The sequence below is a fragment of the Vulpes lagopus genome, chromosome 15, assembly GCF_018345385.1.
Source record: "Vulpes lagopus strain Blue_001 chromosome 15, ASM1834538v1, whole genome shotgun sequence".
NCBI classification, from domain to species: Eukaryota; Metazoa; Chordata; class Mammalia; order Carnivora; family Canidae; genus Vulpes; species Vulpes lagopus.
The window spans coordinates 17,746,577-17,769,907 of NC_054838.1; the positions used below are offsets into that span (position 1 = coordinate 17,746,577).

At 52.1% G+C, this 23,331-nt stretch overlaps 1 protein-coding gene across 3 annotated transcripts in view; it reads left to right on the forward strand.

Annotated features, from left to right (window-relative positions):
* Positions 1–22,715, forward strand: part of DENND2B (DENN domain containing 2B) — a 147,125-nt gene extending 124,410 nt beyond the window's left edge. For all 3 annotated transcript variants that reach the window (XM_041729818.1, XM_041729817.1, XM_041729819.1), the window contains 16 exons: positions 33–184; positions 1,624–1,839; positions 2,778–2,874; positions 3,450–3,494; positions 4,487–4,671; positions 6,134–6,243; positions 6,459–6,528; positions 9,293–9,370; positions 9,948–10,088; positions 13,958–14,106; positions 17,823–18,000; positions 18,301–18,342; positions 19,292–19,403; positions 20,151–20,390; positions 21,248–21,334; positions 21,972–22,715. In XM_041729818.1, the coding sequence (XP_041585752.1) occupies positions 33–184; positions 1,624–1,839; positions 2,778–2,874; positions 3,450–3,494; positions 4,487–4,671; positions 6,134–6,243; positions 6,459–6,528; positions 9,293–9,370; positions 9,948–10,088; positions 13,958–14,106; positions 17,823–18,000; positions 18,301–18,342; positions 19,292–19,403; positions 20,151–20,390; positions 21,248–21,334; positions 21,972–22,006 (1,937 nt within the window). In that variant the 3' untranslated portion in view covers positions 22,007–22,715. The remainder of the gene's footprint in view (positions 1–32; positions 185–1,623; positions 1,840–2,777; positions 2,875–3,449; positions 3,495–4,486; positions 4,672–6,133; positions 6,244–6,458; positions 6,529–9,292; positions 9,371–9,947; positions 10,089–13,957; positions 14,107–17,822; positions 18,001–18,300; positions 18,343–19,291; positions 19,404–20,150; positions 20,391–21,247; positions 21,335–21,971) is intronic.
* The last annotated feature ends 616 nt before the right edge of the window (positions 22,716–23,331 follow it).

Here is a 23,331-nt window from a genome sequence, read left to right on the forward strand (position 1 = left end):
TCTCTCAGTCTCTAACGTCGCCCCTTCTGCAGGAGATCTGCCCAAGGAGAATCCATATGAGGATGTGGACTTAAAGAGCCGAAGAGCAGGACGAAAATCACAACAATTGTCCGAAAACTCCTTGGACTCTTTGCACAGGATGTGGGGTCCTCAGGACAGGAAGTACAACAACCCACCCACTCAGGTAATGGCAGCCCCGACGTGGGCCAGTGCGAGGGCCGCAGTGGAGGCCTGTCCTACTGGGGCTCTGGTCCGCTCCCACTCCCACTCCTTCCCTCACTAGTGCTTGGCAAAGGAGGTGACCTCAGGAAAGAGCTCTGCAGGCAGGGACTTCTCCCATGTTGAAATCCTTGTGGGCAAGCAAGATGTGCTCCTGGAGCACCCCGCCCCTGTTCTTCCCTTTACTACTCGAGCTCTACGCTGCAACACTGAGGCATGAGCCCTGGCTGCCTCCTGTCTTATCATTGCTCCTGCTCCCCTTCTGTGGGCATCAGGAAGATGGGGCCCTGCTCCGAGTCTTGGTATTCCTCAGTTCTGGCCCCACTTGGGGGCCAGGCCTAGGCCCAAGAACCAGATTTAGAGAGCTAGACAGGTGTCCACCAGACCTGGAGCCACTTGTATTGGAGGAAATAAGACTGAATCTTCAAGGAATGGACTGATAGAAAGAGTCCAAGGAGACCATTAGACTTCAGCTCATTCCAGCCTTGTTCAGGCTGGACAGGAGGCAGGAGAATGGAGGCGCTCTCTCCGACCTGCCCAGGCAACGCCACTTCTCTTTGCAAATGGGACCTGGACATTTTCTAACATTGGCTGGAGAATATAGAAAGGATCTGGCTTTGGAATGATGTAACATTTTTATAAGAGATTCACCTTTCTCATGCGCTATATTCAAACAGGCTTCTGCTGAATTTGTGTGGCCAGCGTCATTGGGAAGTGGGAAGAGGACTCTGGGGGACAGGAGGAAGGAGGGCTGGCCGAAGAGTGATGAGGGACGATGCCAGATGCAGACAGTGGGTGGGAGGTGGGCTGAGTTGGCAGGGGTGCTGCCTTTCTAGCAGGGAGCAGGATCTGTGGAGAGTAAAGTGCCTGTGCAGAAGGGTGCTGGTGTAGACCCAGGGAGCAGGTCAGGGCTAGGAAGGGGCAGCGGTGGCGAAGCAGCCACCTGGCTGAGAGGCCCGCCTTGCTGGGCTTTGGGAATGAGAACCCAAAACCCTTATGTTCTGCCTGGAAGAGGTGAGCAGGGCCAGGCTGCCATGTGGTTATAGCCCCTGCCAAAGAAGTCTTTTAGGACTGGATTGGGGGCCAGGCTGAATAAGGAGTGAAGGCTAAGCCTAGTCTCAAAACTCAGGAAGAGCCCCCAGAATTCCCTCTTGTCCTTCTCTTTCCACTCAGATGAGAGCCCAGTTTTCTTAGCCTCTGTTTTCTTTTTTCTGGCAGAGGTGGTTCAGCTTCCTTTGTGGAAGCACGTATCTCATCTAGCCCTGACCTGCTGATTAGCAGTTGAGGTCTTAGGAGAGGAAACACAGGCAGAGGGAAATTCCAGGGTGGGATTCGGGGGAGCCAACGATGCCAGCCAAGGCATCTGTGCTGAAGCCCTCTCCCACATTTTCTCCCCCATGCCAGCTCTCTCTGAAGCCCAGCAGCCAGTCCTTGCGCAGTGGGAACTGGTCAGAGAGGAAGAGCCACCGACTGCCGCGATTACCCAAGAGGCACAGCCATGACGACATGCTGCTGCTGGCTCAGCTGAGCCTGCCGTCTTCACCCTCCAGCCTCAACGAGGACAGCCTTAGCACCACCAGCGAGTTGCTGTCCAGCCGCAGGGCCCGGCGCATTCCTAAGGTAGCCTCCCTGGAGGGGCCGCCCTGGGGCTGGCTGGGCAGGTGGGTGGGCAGGTGGGCAACTCCCTCTGGTCCATCCTTCCCTCATCTGGGGCTGCTTCCTCAGTTCTCCTTGAATGAGTTTTGGATCCCTGCACTGGCCTTTCTTTTTCATCTGGTTAAGTCCCTGTCTTATTAGCAAAGATGGATTAAGTTATTCGTGGTTGCACAGATGTTAGGGAAAGGACAGGCTAACCTCTCCCACAGGGAGCACTCCATGCCATTGAGCTACCGGAAACCAATCCATCAGGAGACTCCCCATTAGTGAGTGCGAGGTGTACGTGTGCAGATCTCTCTGTGCCTACACAAATACTTCCAGGCTTTGAAGGACCTAGGACTCCAATTTGGGTCTTCCTTTCTCTGACTTTCAGAATTGAGTTTTCAGCAATGATTTGCACACACACAGGCAGTCAGACCCAAATCCCCAGCCCAAAGTGGCAGGATTTAGCCAAATGGTATTTTTAGCCTACAAACAATGCTTGGGTATATTGGGAATTTAGCTCCTTCCTGTCGTGGCCCCGGGTTATAGCCTAGAGGGAAAGGCTCCAATCCTTGTTCCTGTTATTACGTCTGAGGAGCTCTTTGTCTCTGTTGGTTCAGTGACTCTGGGGACTCAGAAGCTCCCATCCTGTGTAGTTTCATCACAGTTCCTTCCTCTGGGGAGCTAAGTTTAACATCCTTGTTTTGGGGCAGGAGACCACTTAGGGGTGAGGGAGATAGCCACCAGCCAGTCTGTACTCTGGGGCAGTGCAGCATGGAGACTAGTACTGGGCCCAGTGTGTGTGTGGAGGACAGTTCTGCTTGCACCTTGAGGGAATGAATGGACTACTAATCAGCCTTCTTAGAAGTAGAGGCAGCTGGTGTTAGGGTTGCCTCACCCTTCCTGCTTTTCTCACCCAGCTTGTCCAAAGAATTAACTCCATCTACAATGCCAAGAGGGGAAAGAAGAGGTTAAAAAAGCTGTCTATGTCCAGCATTGAGACAGCATCACTAAGAGGTAGGCCTTGATGTCTGACCTGGTTCAGGTGTCTGGGGCCCTTGGGCAGTAGGAATGGGGAGAGGCACAGACTAGCCTCAGTTTACCCTTCTGTGGGCCAATCATAGGATCCTCCTGCCTTCTAGGAGGGGAGAGTCCTCTCAAGAAGTGGCACATGGAAGGGGAGGGCCAAAGAGGGAAGGGAGCCTGAGCTGTGAGGCCCTGATTAAGGAGGTGGGTGTGGGAATCTGCTTCTGGCAAAAGGAAAGGCCAGACTTACTGAGCACTGTGGTCTGTTTCCCATTTCAAATCTTGGCATCCTAGAGGCAGGCCCTATGATCCAGGCCTGTAGGCCTCACTGCTGGCTCAGCCTCCTGCTCCGGCCTTTAGCAGCTTCCCCCAGATCAGAAGTGGATGGATAGGGGTTTGTATAGTAATTAGCGCCTATGGTTTGAGCTCAGAGGGACCTTGGGCCCATGGGGGCCCAGAAGAGTTATGATCCATCCCTGGTGAGGAGACCTGGGAGGGGGGCACAAGAAATGTTGGGTGTGGGGCAGTGGCTCAGCAAGCATGCACTCCTGCTGTTACTTTTCCAGATGAGAATAGTGAGAGCGAGAGCGACTCTGACGACAGGTTCAAAGGTGAGGCGTGGCTCCCCAAGAGCACGGAACCCCTTCCCGGCCCTGGCTGTGGAGTTACCCCCTTCCTCTGCACATATAGTTCCAGTGTCCCCCATTGGCCTGCTCTGGAGAGGCAACAGGCAGGCGGATAGCAGGCGATAGAGCAAGGAGCTGTAGGGGAATCCCCTCCTACTACATGCAGGGCAGCCTTGTGCAGGTTGGACTCACATGTCCCCCCTTCATTTGGACTTCCCCAAGGTGTTGTCCATGAGAATTGGGGGTTAGACTTGCCTGGTAAATGCTGCGAATCTGACAGGCCAGAGGTGGGTTTAGAAGATCACAAGTACCTCTTCTGGTTGTGAGAAATGTGCCACAGTCTGAGGAAACTGGTCCTCTGGAGGCCCTGAGGCCACTTACCCCCCATATCTCTAGAAAGGAGGACTGACCCCCTCCCTGAAAAGGTTTTGGGAACTTCCCATTCCAGCAGCCTTGGATAAATCTGTTGCTTCTCTACTGGGAAACCTACAGACTTTCCTGGATGGTTAACGTATGTGGGAGCTGGCTCCCTCCTTCCTTCTTCCACCAGTCCCCCAGGCAAGTGGGCAAATGGCCTTTGGGCCTGAGACAGGGACAATGAATCCAAGTCCAGGGATTCTGAGAGAGGCCCAGGATAAAGCCTTTGTGGAGGTTCTTATCTTCTCCTCCTGTTGGTACTACACAGGGGTAGGTGGGTGCCAGGCATCCATGTCTGGGTTTACCTGGCTTAGACAGTCCTGTCAGCCCCAGCCCAGCCTCCAGAAGCTCCTAGAAGTAGCTTCCTGTGGCAGGGTAGAGCCTTCTCACAGGTGTAGACACCTTGCTCTTGCCACGTCAACCCCCAACCCAGCTGGGACCGGGCTTCAGCACTCAGAGGTGGTCCACAGTGGCAGAGCCTGAGACTGGGTGGAGGGAGGCTAATCTGGGGTCCGTGCAGATTCAGCCTGCCTGTCCCCTGACCTATGACCTGCCCCCAGCCCACACGCAGCGCCTGGTCCACATCCAGTCGATGTTGAAGCGTGCACCCAGCTATCGGACCCTGGAGCTGGAACTGCTCGAGTGGCAGGAGCGAGAGCTTTTTGAATACTTTGTGGTGGTGTCCCTCAAGAAGAAGCCATCTCGAAACACCTACCTCCCTGAAGTCTCCTACCAGTTTCCCAAGGTGAGGCCATCTTTCCCCATCCCACCCCTCCTCTGGCACCTTCTGTCTGCCTGGCCCATTTGTGGAGCAAGAGAGATCCTTTACCTGCCACAGCCACTCACCTAGCTGTGGCAGCCTTGAGCCTGATGCCTGCTGGTTAGCAGGGAAGAAAGGGTTGGCTTCAGGGGCATGGGTTTGGGCCAGGGCTTATTCACAGAACGCCTCCCAGTAGGCTTAGAATAAAACCCAAATTGTTTATAAGGATGGCAATGGGCCTGCAGGAGGGCCCTCAGGTACTTCTACTTTTTTTTTTCTCTTTTTTTAACAACTTTTTTTTGAGACCTGAGTCATATACTTTATAATTCAGCTATTTAAAGCGTACAATTCAATGACTTTAGTATATTCAGAGTTGTACAATCAATGTTAGAACGTTTTAAAAAAGGATTTTATTGGGGATCCCTGGGTGGCTCAGTGGTTTAGCGCCGCCTTCAGCCCAGGGTGTGATCTTGGAGACCCGGGATCGAGTCCCACATCAGGCTCCCTGCATGGAGCCTGCTTCTCCCTCTGCCTGTGTCTCTGCCTCTCACTCTCTCTGTGTCTCTCATGAATAAATAAATAAAATCTTTTTTAAAAAAAGGATTTATTTTCTAGAGAGAGTGTGCATGCAAGCAAGCAAGGGGAAGAACAGAGGGGAAGCCAGAGGGAGAGGGAGAGAGAATCTGAAGCAGACTCCATACTCAGCGTGGAGTCCGACACGGGGCTCAGTCTCACGACCATGAGATCATGACCAAGAGTCAGACGCTTAACTGACTGAGCCACTGAGGTGCCCCTAGAACATTTTTATCACCCAAAAGGAAACCCTGTACCCCGTTGGCTGTCACTCCCCATCCCCCCTCCTGCCTTCCCTCTTACCGCACTTTCCCTGCCCATCACCAGCCAGCCAACCTGGCCTCCTTGCTCTCTGGCTCTGCCTGGAATGTTCTTTCTTCAGCTCTGCACATGGCTGCCAGCTCTTTTTCATTCCTCGTTCTCTGCCCAGATAGTACCTCTTCCAGGAGATCTTTCCAGATACCTAAAGTATCCCTCCCCCTGCCCAGTTCTCTGTCATAGCACCCTGTTTATTCCCTTTGTGGTACCGTTGGAGATTTTGTTGTTGATTGTCTCACTCTCCTGACCAGAATGTGCAGGGACAGGGACCTCGCCCACTTTGTTTTCCATCAGCAGCCGCAGCGCATGACACAGGGCCAGGTGCCACATAGAAAGCGCTCATTTGGCACATACTCAATGAATAAATGATGACTCAGCTCACACCCAGGCCTCTCTGTAAGAATCCAGAATGTGGACAGGATTGCTGAGAAGCATGCCAGTTGGTCGGATGCCATCTAGAGCTCTCAGGGGAGGAGATGCTTCTCAGCTACCCCCTCCCACCCCCAGAATCCATGTCTTCTCTCGTCTATTTCTTCCCATATTCCTCTCCCTGCAGCTGGACCGACCCACCAAGCAGATGCGGGAGGCAGAGGAGAGGCTCAAGGCCATTCCCCAGTTTTGCTTCCCTGATGCCAAGGACTGGCTTCCTGTGTCAGAGTATAGCAGGTGAGGCCTGGCCTGGTCTGGCTGGAGGCAGGAAGAGGGCATAGCTCCTTTACTCTCACAGCGGGAGCAACTGCATGGGACACACCCCAGTCTCTGCCTCTGCTTTTACAGCAACCTAGCCCTTCACCCCCTCCCTGGGAGGGATTCCCTCTCCTCGGGTGCTGTTTCCTGGGTCCTCTGATCCTTCTCTGATGCCAGACCCCTCCCCGTTCCAGTGAGACTTTCTCTTTCATGCTGACTGGGGAAGACGGCAGCAGACGCTTTGGCTACTGCAGGCGCTTACTGGTGAGTAGGGCCACTCAGTCTTTGGGGGGCTGGGCTGCAGAGCGTGTGAGTGTGTGTATGTGTGGGCGCACCTGCACTTTAACTCTAGCTTGTGTGAGATTCTACATTCTGCTTCCTTGTATGCTCTTTGAGGCCACCCTGACACATATACACGCACACATGCACACACGCGTGCACACACACACACACACACACGCACGCACAGTTAAGGCACTCCTGGGATGGCAGGACTTAGAGTGACCCCTCTGATCAGGCCCCAGGATCTAAGATAATCTGCAATGAGAGGAGAGAGTGGATCATCTTCTACTGGGCTGTCATATGTGTTTAACTTTCCTACACGTTTTCATCTCATTCGTTTCTCTCGGACTCCTGGGCTCTGGTTGCTGATGCTGGATTGCAGGATCATATCACCCCAGCAGTACGTGTGTGCATCAGACAGGGGTAGAGGCCAGCCTTCCTCATGCCCTAGCCAGCTATGTAAAGGGGCATCCTGTCTGTGGTCTGCTAGTGTTGGAGGCTGAGGAGGGGCTGAGCAGTACCTTTTATGGGATTCTGGAAGACAGGCCTTGAACAGAGGGGAGTGGGAGGGTTTTGAAAATCTAAGCCATGTTATATAGAGAGGAGCCCTTCCTCATCTCCCTTTCCACTAGTCCTGGGCAATAGATTGAGGTAAGGTAAAGAGAGAGTCCTATTGCACTCTCCCCTGGAGTTCACTTGGGATGTTGTTGGTTTGGGGTGTGAGCAGTGTTTCAGGGCTCCCATGCCTTAGTGGGACAAGGACTCACTAGATGCCAGTCTAGGGACAGATGAAGCAGATCCTAGCTAGGCAAGGGTCATAGCAGGGATCCCAAATGAAGGATTCTGGGCCATTCATTCATTCATTCATTCATTCTGAAACCCATACCATACTCCTATTGAGGGTCAGGCAACATGTTAAAGGCACATAAAGAGGAGTTAGACATGAATCCAATCCAATCCTCAAGGAATTTTCGATAGTCTAGTAGAGGAGGTTGGGCTTTGGATGTAGAAGGGAAGGCAAAGGGAATAAACTATTATTTAGGACCTATTATGTTCCAGGCTGGATGCTTTTAAGTATGTCATCTTCTTTAATCCTTGTAATGGTTTATGGAGTATTACTATGTCTGTTCTTTCTATAGAGTAAGAAACTAAGACTTGGATCACACAGCCAGTGAGAGACAGAGCCAGGATTGACTCTTAAGTTCTTTAACACCAAGTCTCATGGTCTTGGATCACCCCAAAGAGTAGTCTGGAGAGGAGGAATATTTGGATATTGAATGCCCAGGGAGTAGGGCCAAGGGAACATGGAGCAGGACGGACGCCAGGTGGAGAGCCAGGCAGAGGCCAGCAGCCCCCAGGTTAACCTGGGCCCAGAGAGGAGCATTCTGAAGGCTGGCGTTGCAGGAACAGTGATGGAACAGAGCTGCTCCTTTGCAGCGGGCCTGCTGCCCCCAGGGAAGAGCATGTTTGTCCTGGCGTGCTCGGAGAGGGCCTGGGCTGGGCCCCTGCCAAGGGGGCTGGCACTAGCTCGGCATTCCTGCAGATTGGACACAATGATTCTAACCCAAATCCCACATACTTGATTTAATCACTTGGGGCTTTAGGGGAGGCGGGGGAGAGGGAAAGAGAGAGGAGTGAGTTTCAGGCCTAATATGGACAAAACAGCCTTCTCTTTAGATCTGTGACGTGTGGCCAGCAGGTTTGGAAACTGAAATAGACCCATCTGCATTTGCTTAGCAGCCTGCATGAGGGGCCAGCACCTGCTGCTCTGCTCCCTCCCTACTCGGCCTTGCCAGGCACTCAGGCATCGGAGCCAGAGGCAGCCACAGTGCCCTGCCAGCCCCTGGCTGGAGAAGTAGACTCCTGTGGACTCACCCCAACCCGCATTTGGGGGCTCCAGGCCTGGGGAGCTCTCAGTGCACATCTCCTCCAGCCACTCACCTTTTCAATGCCCCTTCTCCTCTGTTCTGTGCTCCTAGCAAACCTCTGGTCTGTGTCTTTGCCTCCTTTTATCTTCTGTCCTGTCGGCAGGCAGCAGACTCTACCTGTAAGACAGCACATCAGAGTCCAAAACAGAGTCCTAGCTCCACGACTTTTAGATGCATGCCCTTGGGCAATGTCTTAATATTTTTGTGACTCAGTTTACTCACCTGTAAAATGCAGATGATAGTGTCTGTGCCTATCTCAGGCCGTTTGCAAAGTACCAAGCCCAGGACTCAGATATGATAAATATTCAATAAATAGTAGTTTGCTGTCCCTCTCTGTGTTCATTCTGTCTTACTAGAATGGGGTGGATTGAGGAAGGGAGTCAAGGGGAACCTAGAATGGGAATGTTTTATAGAATGTCCCCTGTGAGGGACAGACTCCATGGCTTGCTCCAAGGAATGTGCACAAGGCCCTCTCGTTACCATTGCATCCCCTGGATTCCCAGCTTTAGCCATGTAAATCCACAAATCACCCTATAGCTTCTGCCTCTTTTGCCAGCCTCTGTCAGCATCCTCCTGGGAGGAGCTTGGCAGGAGCCTGGCACCTTGGGCGGGAAGACCCAGCAGAGGCTGACACCTGCCCCTGAAGAGTATCAGCCTTTCCTCTGGGGGGCCTGGTTGAGTTGCAATGTAGAAGGGGCTTGGAGTTGTCCACTAGAAGATCAGTCCTTAGTCCTCAGTTCCCAAGGAAGAGGAGCCAGGTGTGGTAATCATGCATTCTCTGTATCTGTCTGTTTCTCCTCCACCTCGTCCTGACCCAGCCAAGTGGGAAAGGGCCCCGGTTGCCAGAGGTATACTGTGTCATCAGCCGCCTTGGCTGCTTCGGCTTGTTTTCCAAGGTAAGAGGGCTCTGGCTTACTTCCCTCCCCTTTTTCCCAGCTGACAGCTCCCTTAGGATTATCTGTAGCCTGCTTAGATGAGAAAACCACCTGTGCGCACAAACGAGCAAGCGGGTGTGAGAGAGAGAATGCAAGAGCAAGTACAGGGAGCTCTTGGACTCCTTCCTATTCCCAAGCCTGACTCCCCATCTGGCCAGCTGGCAACTCCCCAACTCCTGCACCAGCATGGTCTGCCAATGTCACAGTCTACTCTGGGCCATGGGCAGAGCCAGAGTCCTTGGGGACAGAGACACCAGATCCCCTTGGAGAAGCCAAGTGCCCAGGGACCCAGCTCTCAACTGATGTTTCCTTTGCCCAGCTCCTGGGTGTGAGGCAAGGACGAGTTAGAGAGCAGAGCAGTCATCGAGTGCCAAGGGAAGCAGGCAGGGTAGAATGTAAAGCTGCTGGTGGGACAGTCCTCCTGTCCCCCTTGACCCTTGTTGGTCAGAGGCTAGGCCACCCTCTTCTTTGCCCAGGAGGGTAGGGAAGGGCAGTGCCCTAACACCCTTCCTCTTTGGGCTGCTGGTGGTGGGCACAGGTCCTAGATGAGGTGGAGCGCCGGCGTGGGATCTCTGCTGCCTTGGTCTATCCCTTCATGAGAAGTCTAATGGAATCGCCCTTCCCTGCCCCTGGGAAAACCATCAAAGTGAAGACCTTTCTTCCAGGTGCTGGCAATGAGGTAGGGATTTCTGCTGCCTCTTCCCTCAGACTATGGATGGGGAATGGAGGAATGCCTGCCTCGCCAAGGCTGCAGCCCCTGGGAGGGGCAGAGCACGGCCCCTTCCTCGCTCACCATGTGTGTGTAGCTAATCAGTAGGGACTGGAAAAGCGAATGATAGAACTGTAACGGGGGCCCAACTCCCTGCAGCTCCTAGGGGGCCTTCCCTGACCCGCTTGGACTTAGCTGCTTTCCACCTGCCCTCCTTCATTCATTCATCGGGTATTTCCCAACAGTACTCACAGTCAGTCAGGGATGGCACCAGACCCCGGAGCAGGCATGAAGTTGCAGTGGGCCACAGCTGTTTTGTGGAGTTCACGATCTAGTGGGAGCAACCAATATTAAATACATATGTCTGCTTCTAAGTTGATAATTCCTAAATGTTTCAAGTGCCAGGTGCAGGCACGGGAATGAGAACATGAAACAGGGGATCTGCTTTAGGTTCGGGCCCCAGGAAGGTCTCCTCTGAGGAAGTGACTAGGGTTGAGTAGAGTCAGCTCAATGAAGAGGGGAGAGAGACTGAAAGAGGAGGGTTTAGATGGGAGACCGTTATTCCAGGTAGAGAGAGAACATGGCATAGTGACAAGCAGCTGAAGAAAGGCGACGATGGTTGAAAGGGGAGTGAAGCATGGTAGACAGCAAGGGCCACATCACGGTATGCCTGCTAGGCCAAGGTAAGGATTGTGGAGTTTATCTAAAGCAGGGTTAGAAGATGGGAGATGTAGTTTTAAAAACTCACTTGGACTGCTGTGGTGAAAACAGGGAGACTGGCTAGGCTCTCCTGCAGTAGTACAGGCAGGAGATGATAGTAGCTTGGATTAAGGTGTGCTGGGAAAGGTGAGGAGAAGTAGGTGGATTTGAGATGTAGTTTATTTATTTTATTTATTTTTTTAATCTTTTTTCTTTTTTAAAGATTTTAATTATTTATTCATGAGAGACAGAGAGAGAGAGAGAGAGAGAGAGAGAGGTAAAGACACAGGCGGATGGAGAAGCAGGCTCCATGCAGGAAGCCTGATGTGGGACTCGATCCTGGGACTCCAGGATCATGCCCTGGGCTGAAGGCAGGCGCTAAACTGCTGAGCCACCCAGGAGTCCCAGAGATGTAGTTTAGATAGAGGATCAGAAGCACTTTGTGTTGAGTGGAAATATGGAATAAGTGTTCAGGAGATTTTAGGGCTGGCTCCTAGCTTTCTGGCTTGAGCAATAGGATAGCTGCTGGAGCGCTGCCTGTAGAGGGAGCAGGCTCTGAGGAGGAGGTGGGGGAGGCGGATTTTGTATGTGTTATGTTTAAGATACCTGTGTGGCACCCAGGAGAAGACATGTAGTAGCAAAAGTGTAGCTGGGGAAGAGAAAAGAGCCTGGACCCAGTCCTCCTTGGACCTGGGGAACTCCAACATTGGAGGATCTTGCAGAAGAGGAGTAGCAACCCTCAGGAGTGAGAAGACAGAGGAATAGCAGGCTGTGGCTTGGAAGGCAAGGAAGGGGGCATTTTAAGAAGGAAGGGGTGATCAGGTGAGGTCAGAGTGAGAAACGGTAAGATGCCTTGGCAAGAGCGGATCTCAGTGGAGCGGGGACCAAGGGCCCCAGATACCTGAGTGGAGTGAGTTGAGAAGTGAATAGGGGTGAGAAAGTAGAAACAGCCTATATGGACTTCTCTTCCAGAGCCTTGGTTGTGAAGAGAGCTAGGGAAAGGGGCAGTGGTTGAGAGGAGGGAGTTTGCTGAAGGTGATTGTCTGAAGGCTGGTGGGAGTGGTCTAGCCGAGGGTGAAAGAAGCAGGAGAGGGAGCAGAGGAGAGTCAGACGGTGGTCCAGCAGGCAGCAGGGTGTGGGATCCAGGGAGGGACTGGTTTCTGTTGGGAGAGACGGGCAGTTCCTTGTGTGATGGCAAGGAAGGGCCAGGGCTTCTCATCTGATAGCTTTGGCTTTCTCAAAATGGAAAAGAAGGTCATCCTCTGAGAGTGGAAGGTTGGTGCTGGGTTTTAGGAGAGGGAAGAAGAAAGGACTTGGTTGTGGCCGAGAGAGGGAGAGGGTCTGACTAAGGGGGCACTGGGGGTGCTGACATTGGCATGGTTGCCATTTCTGGGCTTTCTCTTGGTCTCTCGTCTCCCACCCTCCTTTAGAGGGACTTTAGTCTGCTTGAGAGGCCTGGTGCATGAGGGCTGGCCCTGCCTGAAAGCCCAGCAGCAACCTGGGGGCTCTTCGGGATGGCCCCACCCTCACCAGCCTCACTTCTCCTCACTCTGACTTGAATTACTTGCTCTCCTGGAACCCTGCTTCCTTTTGCCCCGAAGACTTTCCCCTTCTCTCCTCGGACAGCCCAAATGAAGCATCTTGTGCTCCAAGCCTCTGCCCCAGCCCCTCCCCGCCTCAGCTGGGGTTGCTGTCCTTCCTCTACGTGCTCGTGGCCCCCTGTGCAGATGTGAATCGTGGCTTCCCTGCCTGACATCAGTCTCACAGCTGTGGTTGCTTAGACTCAGGCAGCCCCACTGGACTGCGATCCTTGAGGGCAGGGATGAATGCAACGAGGCCCAAGTCCCACAGGCTGCTTCTGTGAATTCTCATACCTAAAGGGAGCCTGGACCCCAAGGGTAATAGGCATGTGGTGCTGTGCTGCAGAGCAGAGCCTGGTGGACTGCGGGCAGCCTGTTGGAGGTGGCGGGGTATGAGGGAGTATCACTGTGACTTCTGGGGGCAAGGATGGGAGGGGGGACAGAGGCCTTTGGTGTCATTGTGGTATGGGTTTCCTTCAAGCCACATTCACTGAGTGTTTTTTGTGCACAGAGTATTGTGCTCATCACTGGGCCTTCTAGGAGTTTCCCACCAATGGCTGGGAAAGATAGTGTACACTGACTGTTAGGGCAACTTGTACCCATTTTGCTGCTTCTCCAGGAGCCAGAGGGATGAGTATTGAGCTAGGGGTTTGAACTTCTCTTACTTAAACTCTGAGGAATAAGTGAGATGATGTGGAGTAAAAGCCCCCAGAAAAGAACTCTAGGCAGGCCCCCATGACAGCTGCTTCGGGATGGCCTGAGCATCAGCAGTACCTCCTGCTCTCACTGCTACGGTCAGTTGCTACCCTTCACCCTCAGGACTGCCCCGGGGAAGTGGCTTTTGTGCCATAGCACTGACCTTGGGAGTGGCCTTGCCACCCCTTTGGAGGGAGCACGGCTAGATCTGGCCCTGATAAAGTCCTGCGTCCTGGCACGGCTGTGGACTAGCCAGCCCTTTCCTTGTGTTTTCCTTGTGTTTTCCTTGTCCCTGGCACAGAGATTAGACAGGCTGACAGAGATAGAGGCCAGAATGGTAGGACAAACACAACCTCTGGAAGGAAGCTCGAGCAGGAAAGGGAGAGGACACGGCAATAAGGGCACTGGCGTTGCCTTTCGAGAGGTGGCAGTCAAGGGATACGGAGATGCTGCTCTTCCTATGGCCTGGGGAGCAGCAGTTATTTGTGGGGTCTGGTCAGTATGGGTGCCAAGACCTTTGCCCCGGGGAGATGGGCCAGGGGGCAGGGAGTACCCCATAGGCAAGCTGTGTGGTCTCCTCACCCTCGTGATGCAGATGGCTCATCGACTGCTTCCTTCTAGAGCCTCCCCCACATTCTGGTTACTCCTCTCACTTGTAGCCTAGGTGTCTGAGTGCTGTGGGCACAAGGCTGTGGTCTGAGGGGAGAGGGAGCCTGGGTCTCACAGCTGTGTAGGGTAGATTAGAAACCTGGGAAAGAGAGGGTGGGGAGAGAAGCCTATGGCTCGCCCGTCACTGTGTGTGGGACCCAGCAGTGATACCCATTTCGCCTGTCTTGACCCACTTCCCCCCTCGCTCTCCTGCAGGTGTTAGAGCTGCGGCGGCCTATGGATTCCCGACTGGAGCATGTGGACTTCGAGTGCCTTTTTACCTGCCTCAGTGTGCGCCAGCTCATCCGAATCTTTGCCTCGCTGCTGCTGGAGCGCCGGGTCATTTTTGTGGCAGATAAGCTCAGGTAAGGCCCAGCGGGGCAAGGTGAGGAGGGGGGAAGGCACGTCCACTAATTAGTCTGACATGTATTTATGAGCCCTGGTATGTGCCAGCTCCTGTAGTATTGGTGTGACAGGACTGAGAACCCAAGGGAGGACTTGGCCTGAAGGAAGACATGGGACATTTCTTCTTTCACTCCAACCAAGAGTGTGCAGATGCAAATATGTTGATGTGGAGAAAGGTGGAGTAAGATTTCTGGCTGATGGCTGCACTTCCTCTGGAGGGGGAGGCAAGGCCATCTGTGGGATGTTGAGTTCGAGGAGAGTGATGAACTCTAGGTAGAGCCACGTAAGGAAGGGGCAAGAGCACTGACTAGGGGTCAGAAGAGCACTGAGCCCCCAGGGAGGAGCCAGTCTGGGTATCACCTGGGGAAGGCACTGGGAGACTTGTGGAGAAGGACAAGGTGAGGCATTGAGGGTGCCGGGAGGAGACTGGTTGCGGGAACCTTGGCCAATCAAACTAGGAGAGGGAAAAGATGTCCAGGGACAGGAGGTGCCCATGAGGTACGGGAGCTGGTGTAAGAGGAATGAGAAAAGAGCTGGCTGGATCACAAGTCTTGGTCCAAAACGTTGGCATTTATGACTTTAGAGGAGTCCCAGATGCCAAGATCTGGTTGTGGCTGTGAGAAGGGAGTAGAAGGGTCACAGAGCATGAGGTGTTGTGGGAGGTGTCGAGCTCTACTAGGCAGTCAAGATTTAAAAGAAAGTGTCTCAGTCTCTTCAGGAAAATACCAGACTGGGTGGCTCGTAAGCAATAGAAATGTATTTCTCACAGTTCCAAAGGCTGGACATCCAAGATCAGGGTGCCAGCATGGATACATTCTGGTGAGGGCCCACTTCCTGGTTCATAGCCAGTGCCTTCTCGCTGTGGTGGAAGGGGTGAGCAGGTCGGAGGATCTGTTTCTTTTCTTTCTTTTTTTTTTTTTTTTAACATTTTATTTATTTATTCATGAGAGACACACAAAGAGAGGCAGAGACATAGGCAGAGGGAGAAGTAGGCTCCCTCCTGGCAGCCCGATGCGGAACTCGATCCCAGACCCTGGGATCACACCCTGAGCCGAAGGCAGACAGAAACCCTCAACCTCTGAGCCACCCAGGTGTCCCTCGGAGGATCTGTTTCATAAGAGCATGAATCCCATTTACAAGGGCCCCACCTTCATGACCTAAGAATCTCCCAAAGGCCACACGTCCTACTTGGGGTTTAGGATTTCAAGATAGGAATTTTGGAGGGCACGAGTATTTAAACTGTAGCATGGAGTATGTGTGGGGGGTGGATAGGCAGGAAGAGGATGAGCTCTTGGCAACATGTATATTTTTTTGGTCAAAGACTCCATCACAGGAAGAAGTGGTTTCTTTCAAGTGGAAGAATTAATTCAGTCATGTGGACATTCATTAGCCTGGCTGCTGTGTGCCAGGTGCTGATAGGAGGGGCAGAAAAGGAAAATCCTCTTTCAGGTTGGTCCTCAAAAGGCCCAGGCTCCCTGGAGTCTTTCTTTCTGTGTGAGGGGCTACTGAGAGGAGCAGAAGGTGACTCCTGAATGCTCTCACAGGGCACTGGGGTGGAATACCAGGCCCATCCTTGGCCAAGGAGAAGGAAGAGGAAGAAATGCCAGGGCTGCTTTTTCCAGAGAAGGCCAGCTTTAGAAATGAAAAGGGCCCCTTACTTCCCACCCCAGCCTCAATGTTTCTGTATCCCACAGTTCTGTGTATCTTGTGCTTCCTCAGGAAGGGGCCGAGCCTGGCAGCTGGAACCCGCCAGGTACAGCAGCTTCATGAGGCCCGTCTGCTGCCTCTCCTCCACCTGTGTTCACCATCCATCAGCAAGTGTGGCTCTGGTCTGACCAGACCATGGTGTCCCTACCAAAGCCTAAACCCTGAGGTTCCTTTTCTGGAAGGTTCCATTCCCTCACTCCTCTTTGCTACCCCCACCCATAGGCCAGCTCCAATAGGTCCCTTGATACAGCTGAGCACACTCTTGCACCACTCTGGAAAAAAAGTACCCCAGGGCTCTGTTCTTTGAGGGTGCCGGGAGGAGCATTCAAGTTCTGCCTCTTGTGGATCTTAGAAAAGATATCCACCCTGCTCAGGATCTGCCTGTGACTGGAGAGGGGCAGGGTGGGCACTTCAGTGATGGCACACAGGCCTGGACTGGGTCAGGGCTCTGCGAGTCTGGCCAGCCCATGTTCTGTTGCTCACGTTAGGTTGTCCACAAATCCCTTTGTCTCTCTAGGTCTAGCTTTGATGCCTGTGGGGGAGTGCACCGTATATGTGTACAGGCTCTGCACTGACAGCCCTAGGGGTTATACAAAACTTCCTGTCTCCAAAGAGCCAGGCCCATTGGAGGGGAAGGTGGAGATCAGTGTGTCCCTCAACCCTGAGACAGCCCTTTTCCAGATATTTTCCAGATGGCTGTCCTCTCAGTGTGGGGAGCTGCTGTTCCAGGGGAAGGGCTGTCAGAGCCAGGACATCTGTGTCTTTGCCTTAAGGCCCAGAACTATCTTAGGTGTCCATAGGGTGGCAGGACAGAAAGGGGGTTTGCTTCTGACATGGATTAAAACCATGTTCTCTGGCTGGTGGGGCATTAGTCAGGAAAGGGGGAGAATCCCTGCTGGAGCCGATCTAATAAAGTCTCCTATGGCTAATAGATGGGACCAATAGAGGCAGAGTGGGAAAGTTGAGCTTAAAACTAAACTTGACTATGGGCCCTGCTCCTCATCTGTAATATGGCCCCTAGGAGAGGGCCGTTGATTCTCCTCCCAACAGATGGGTTGTCCAAGCCGGGTGTGCCACCTGTTTGCCAGTGCCTCACACTGCCCTCAACACACGTGGGGAGTCTACATTCACTTCTGCACCTTCTAACCAGCACCCTAGAGGTCCTCCTCCCCTCTTGCACCGGTCATTCTGCCCAGATAGCCGGCACTGTAGTGCTGCGGGGTCTAGAGGCCTGGAGCCTCCTCTAGGCTGAGACACAGATGACCCCACTGAGACCTGAGGCTGTTTTTTGGAGCCTGAGAATAAATATGGGAGTGGGCACTTTTTTCAGCTTGATAGGAATGGTGCCAGGCTCCTCACCTTGGTCAGTGGTCCTTAGACCACTTTTGGGGAAATTACAGAGAGGAAAGGTTGGATAGAGGCTCAGAGTAATCAAGTCACACTGGGCTGGGACACAACTGGTTGTGTACCAGGTCAGCCATTTATGAAACTGACCCTTCGTATCTGTGGCCCCAGCTATAAGATGTAGAATCGATAAGATGACCTCTGAGGGCCTTTCAGCTCTTACACACTACAAATTTGTGATCAGCTCTTGCTCACCTTACCTTCATATTTCCTGGCTTGAGCTGATGCTTCCCCACTAGGTTAGGCCTGTCTGTGCATGAGGGTGGCCCTTGGGGGTATATATGTGAGTTGTTTGTGAGTTAAAGTGTTGCTGTGTACCTTCATGTCTGTTCCTAGGTTGAGTCCCAAAGAAGGTTGGTACTAATGTCCTTGAGGCCCTGAGCAGTGGGAATGTGGGGGCTTCACCAGTCTGCAGGGTCAGATCCAGACCTGAACTCCAATAGCACTTTTGTTGTACTGGGAGTGTAACCTATAAAAGGATGTTCTGAGGCCTCAGGGCTCTTACACCCCTTCCCCAGAGGTGCTGGGCCTGGGCTCAGGTGCTTTGTCTCTATCTATCTACCAGTACCCTTTCCAGCTGCTCCCATGCTGTGGTGGCCTTGCTCTACCCCTTCTCCTGGCAGCACACGTTCATTCCTGTCCTTCCGGCCTCCATGATTGACATCGTCTGCTGTCCCACACCCTTCCTGGTTGGCCTGCTCTCCAGCTCCCTCCCCAAACTGAAGGAGCTGCCTGTGGAGGAGGTGAGCCATTATCTGGGGGAACCAGGGGGGTGAGGGGTAGAAGAAGGAAGGAGGAATAGGTACTCCCGGGAGGCAGGGCCAGAGGGGGAAAGGAATGGACAAAGACCACTGGGATCTTCTCATTTATGGCCCCTGGGCCTCTCTACCCAGCTCTTACCTTTTTCCCTGGGGGCTCTATGCCTGGGTAAGATGATTATTCCTGTTGTCTAACTCTGGGAATCAAGGAAATGTGGAGGCCTAGGGAGGGCATTGTAAGGGCTCACCTCCTGCACCACTGCCACTAATGACTCTTTCTTGCAGGCACTGATGGTGAATCTAGGATCTGACCGATTCATCCGACAGGTAAGAGCAGGGCAGGACATCACAGAATATGGCCTGCCCTAGAGTAGGTACTTGTTCGATGCAGGCTCTGGAGCACCCGACACTATTATACACATTGCTCAACCTTCATAGTCGGTTTGTTGAGCTCTCTGGTTTCCATATTCACAAATAGACAAAGTTGGGGAGAAACTGATCTAAGAAGCCTGGACCCCAGCATGATCTGCCTTTCTGCTTGGGATCATCCGGTGTGATGGCAGTGTTGGGAGTGTGAAGAACACAGCCTGGAAGTCTGAACACTTGAGGTCTGGTTCTGCCACCTTTGAGCCACATGATGTCAGACAGGCCTCCAAACTTCTCTGAGCCAGAGTTCTCATCTCTAAACCAGACAACACCAGCCTTAAAATATTGCTGGGGGGCAGAATGTGATGGAGTGTCAAGTTTTGCAGTCATCATTGTCAACTGCAGGAAGCCTCTGTTAGTCATGGAAATCCTGCTGGGTCTCAACTAAGGAGCACAACCCACTGGTACCCTCTGGGAGTGTACATCATTGACAGGTGCCTTCCTGGGTACAAGGCATCAAGGTACAGACATAGAACCAGAACACAGAGACAGGAATGATAGCCCAGCCTCATCCCTGAGACACAGGCTGGGCCACAGTTTCCCTACCCTGAGCCAGCTCTGCTTTCCACCCTGGAGCTGGAGATGGAGGAGCTGGGGAGACTTCATCAGGGTGCTGGTCCTGGGCAGTCAATGCCATGGCCTCCACCGCTTATTATCTGTGTGACCTTGGACAAGTTTCTTAACCTCTCTCTGTGTTCAGCTTCTCATTGTAAAGTGAGGTTGATAATAGTATCAGGATTTTTGGGGAGGAATGAATAGGATTATATACTGAAGGTCTTCAAACAGGGCCTGGTACACAGTAAGTGCTCAGTGTTACCTGTGATTATGATGACCGTGTGTTTGCCTGTAGATGGATGACGAGGACACGCTGTTACCGAGGAAATTACAGGCAGCTCTGGAGCAGGCTCTAGAGAGGAAGAACGAACTGATCTCCCAGGACTCTGACAGTGACTCCGATGATGGTGAGTGAGGCTTGCTCCTGCCACAAATAGGTCTGGCCCTGACTCCCTCTACTCTGGGTCTGGGCCTCATGGTACCAGGACCCTGTTTCTACACACCAGACCCTTCTGGTTGACAGGGCTCCAGGTATAGAACTTTGGTCTCGGTCTAGCCTAGAATTCTCTTACCCCACTACTAGTGGGCTCAGGGAGTAATGGGTCTGAGGTATTGTGGTATTTTTGTCAGAGTGAGTTCAGAAAGATAAACAACATTGGGGGCACTTCTTTGGTGGCCCAGGCTATAAAGCTGCCTTCTTCCCTCTAATTCTTCTCTACTTCGGGAGGTTTGGGAAGGAAAACCCAAAGACATTTGACAACCACCAGACTCTTCCTGCTGATAGGAAACTAGTTATTCCTCCCTCAGGGGCCTTGCCATGAGCCCCTGCAGGAGATGGAGGAAACTTCCTCTTCTTGTGAAGCCAAGAAAACCACCAAGGGTGAGGGGTGTGGAGAAAGTGATCCTCTGGTCTTTGATTTCCACTCTCATTCACCCAGTGAATATTTGCCAGCTTCCGTGTGCAGAGCACAGTTTCTGACCTTCCAGCTCGGAGGCTAGTTACCATGCCAGGAACACAAGAGAAAAAGTTTCGGTGTGGTTCTGCTAGAAGTTCTTGGGGGAGAGGGAGACTATATCAGCTAGAGGTTGGGGTTAGACATCGAAGATGACAGGTTCTTGACCTGAACCTCAAAGATTTGTCTTTTCTCTTCCAGAATGTAATACCCTCAATGGGCTGGTGTCGGAGGTGTTTATCCGATTCTTTGTGGAGACTGTTGGGCACTACTCCCTCTTCCTGACTCAGAGTGAGAAAGGAGAGAGGGCCTTTCAGCGAGAGGCCTTCCGCAAGTCTGTGGCCTCCAAGAGCATCCGCCGTTTTCTTGAGGTTTTTATGGAGTCTCAGATGTTTGCTGGCTTCATTCAAGACAGGGAGCTAAGAAAGTGTCGGGCAAAGGGTAAGGCCAGAAGAGCTTGGGTCTGGGAGCTCTGGGCCCTCTTCTATAAGTTGTCTGCTACTCGCAAGGCTGAATAACTAGGCACCGTGTAGAAGTTCATAGGTATTGGCTAGGGCCAAGGCCTCCTAATATCCCTTTCTTCTGATAGAAACTGCTGAGGGAGCTTTCTTCTCCTCTTGGCCCAATAACTGCCTTCACGAGGCTGTGCACAGGCTGGAGCCATGTGGCTGGTAGGGCTCATCTCCACCCAAGAGCAGCATGCCATTGGTTGCCAATCCCCTCCTCAGATGCCTTCTTATTCAGAGAAAAAGAGCAGACTTGAGAAACTTAGGGGGTTCTGAGAACCACAGGTTGGAGAAGCCCTTGAGAAGACTGAGCCAGCTCTGAGGTTGGTGGAAGCCTCCATACAGAATAGAAGCTCACTTTGTCTCTAGTTATATCATCAGCTCAGCTCACTCTAGGACTGTTTTTTAAAAATCATATCAAGATCTTTTTGTCTAACCCAGGGTTATTATGTCTTCTGTCCACTAATACAGTCCATTTAGTCTAACAAACCTTTTGGAACAACATGATAGAGTGATCTCGGAGGAACTAGAGAAGGTGCCCAGCTCTGAAACAAGGAGTAGCATCTTTGCCTCAGTGAATGCAGCAGGGCCACACAGGGAGGCAGGAGGCTGAGGGCCTCTTGCTTTAGCAGTGAGCACGGTGAGATGTCTGAGACCGTGAATTCTAATACGATGCTCCCATAAATTGTGACAACAGATCTTTGATTTCTCTGAGCCCATGGTCCCCTCCAATAGGCCTCCCCTTCCCTTCATGCGATAACTATTCTCTTCCCCCTTCCTCCTCTTCCCCAGGCCTCTTTGAGCAGCGAGTGGAACAGTATTTAGAGGAACTCCCAGATACTGAGCAGAGTGGGATGAATAAGTTTCTCCGAGGTTTGGGTAAGTCACATGGTCACTGATGAACTAGATGTAGAAGAACAAGAAGCTGTAGCTGAGGTATCTGTACCAAGACTACTCTCAACCAGTGCCACTGGGTATTTATATTGGGGCTGTAGACAGAACTGTAAGACATCCCCTGGTGAAGAGGTTCCCAGCTTAGTGCTCCAAGAGCATTTAGCACAGTATTTACCAAATTCCAGAACTATGAGAAACCACAGATCCTTACATAAATCAGATCTTTTTCTGTGTGCTCCTTCCTGAGTGAAGATGAGGATGCTAGGGGCAAGTGAGCTTTTCTCTAGGCATAAAGGGGTCTACAGAAATTGCGGTGCCAGAGTGCCCTTTTCTGAAAACCTCTACTCCCTTCAAAAAGCTCAGCCAGCTAAATCATGGAATCCTAGCATATCTCAGTTTAAAGGAAAATTGAGGCCAAAGAAATTAAATAGCTTGCCCATAGCCCCAAAACGATTGATACCAGTCTCCTAATTAGAGCTCTAGCATAGTTCACTGCCTCAGATCAGATCTGTCACAGCTGAAATCCAGTCTTTCTAACCCTGTCTCTCGCTGAGAGTAAGGTTAGGGCTGTTACAAGAGTTGATACTGAAACCTTCTCACTCTTGCCCTCTCTGACCCACAGGCAACAAAATGAAGTTCCTCCACAAGAAGAATTAAGCCCCTTTCCCAGTAACGGAGTCCAGTGCCTTGCAGAGCCTGGAGCCTGGAGAGGGGCCAGCTTGGAACCCTCTGGGCTGCTGTGGCTGCTCTGCCCCCACAGACCCCACCCTCCAAGCCAGCCCACCTCTGCCTTCACGATATCCCAGGATACTGTTTGTAAATAATCTGCTGTAAGCTTTCTTATCTCTTTTTGTAACAAGCAAAGAGAATCTGGTAAATATTTGTATATTCCCAAGGGGCTGGGTGCTGGCGACTGGCCAATTATGTGCAGCTGACTGTCTCAGCCGAACCACTGATCTTCCCCTGGAGGCTCCTGGCCTGCCTGCCTGAGGCCCCTGCTGCCAGTCTTGGGCCCTGGAGAGCAGATGCTGTCTTGTTATGTACAGGAGGACTATTTTTTTTTAAATCTTAGAGTTTCTATTTTTTTCTAGTAGTCCCCATCCCCTATCTCCCTGTTTTTGAAAGGCAAAGGCCAATCAATCCCCATGTGCAGCATGGTACCAGGCTTTCGGGCCTGGCCTCTTGTTCTTCCCACCTTTGTGATGGTCAGTGAGTCATGGGAAGCCCACTCCCCACCCCCAGCTGTGCCAGTGCTCTCCGGGCCCAGCTCCCAATCAGTGGTGGCCACGATGCGGTACAGGGCATCCCTCCTTCCCACCATCTACGGGTGTTCTCAATAAACAGTGTACAGTTGTTTGGGGCCAGAGCCCTGTGTGTTCCTTGGCTTCATTTTCTACAGTTCTCTCATCTGGGGGATGGGCTGAGATAGGCCAATCAGGAATGAAACATCATCATGCAGGGAATTGAGTACTTCATTAAGAGTTTAGCTTCAGTGTGAGTCACTTACCTCTCCTGAAATCAAGTTCTCCGCCTTGAACCGTATGACTGGTCTTAGAAGATACCTTGTCATTGTTCTTGTTCAGCTTGCCTCTTGTTCAGACTCTATGCAAGTGTTCCCAGCGATGGCAAGAATGCTCAGTGCTTTCGGCTCCACCATTAGGTGAACTTAACATTTGCCTGTTTAGTATGAAGCCCTTAAGATATCATTGGGTATCCTGACATTGGTGAGGTGAAACTCAGCAAAAGCCAACCCAGGCTTGCTCATAGCCCTGGCCCATTGCCGATAGGTCTTCTCTCATTCTGTGGATAGTTTTCTCCTGTTGGAACCCCAGGTTTGCACGCAGGAAGTTCTGCTATATTCCCGGGAAAAGCAAGAAGAGAAGCAGGGCAGGGAATATGGATAGTTTAGGTTTCTCACCTACCCAAGGCCTTCACAGAACAGAGACCTTGAATATTTCCAAGATGAGAGATGAAGCAATATG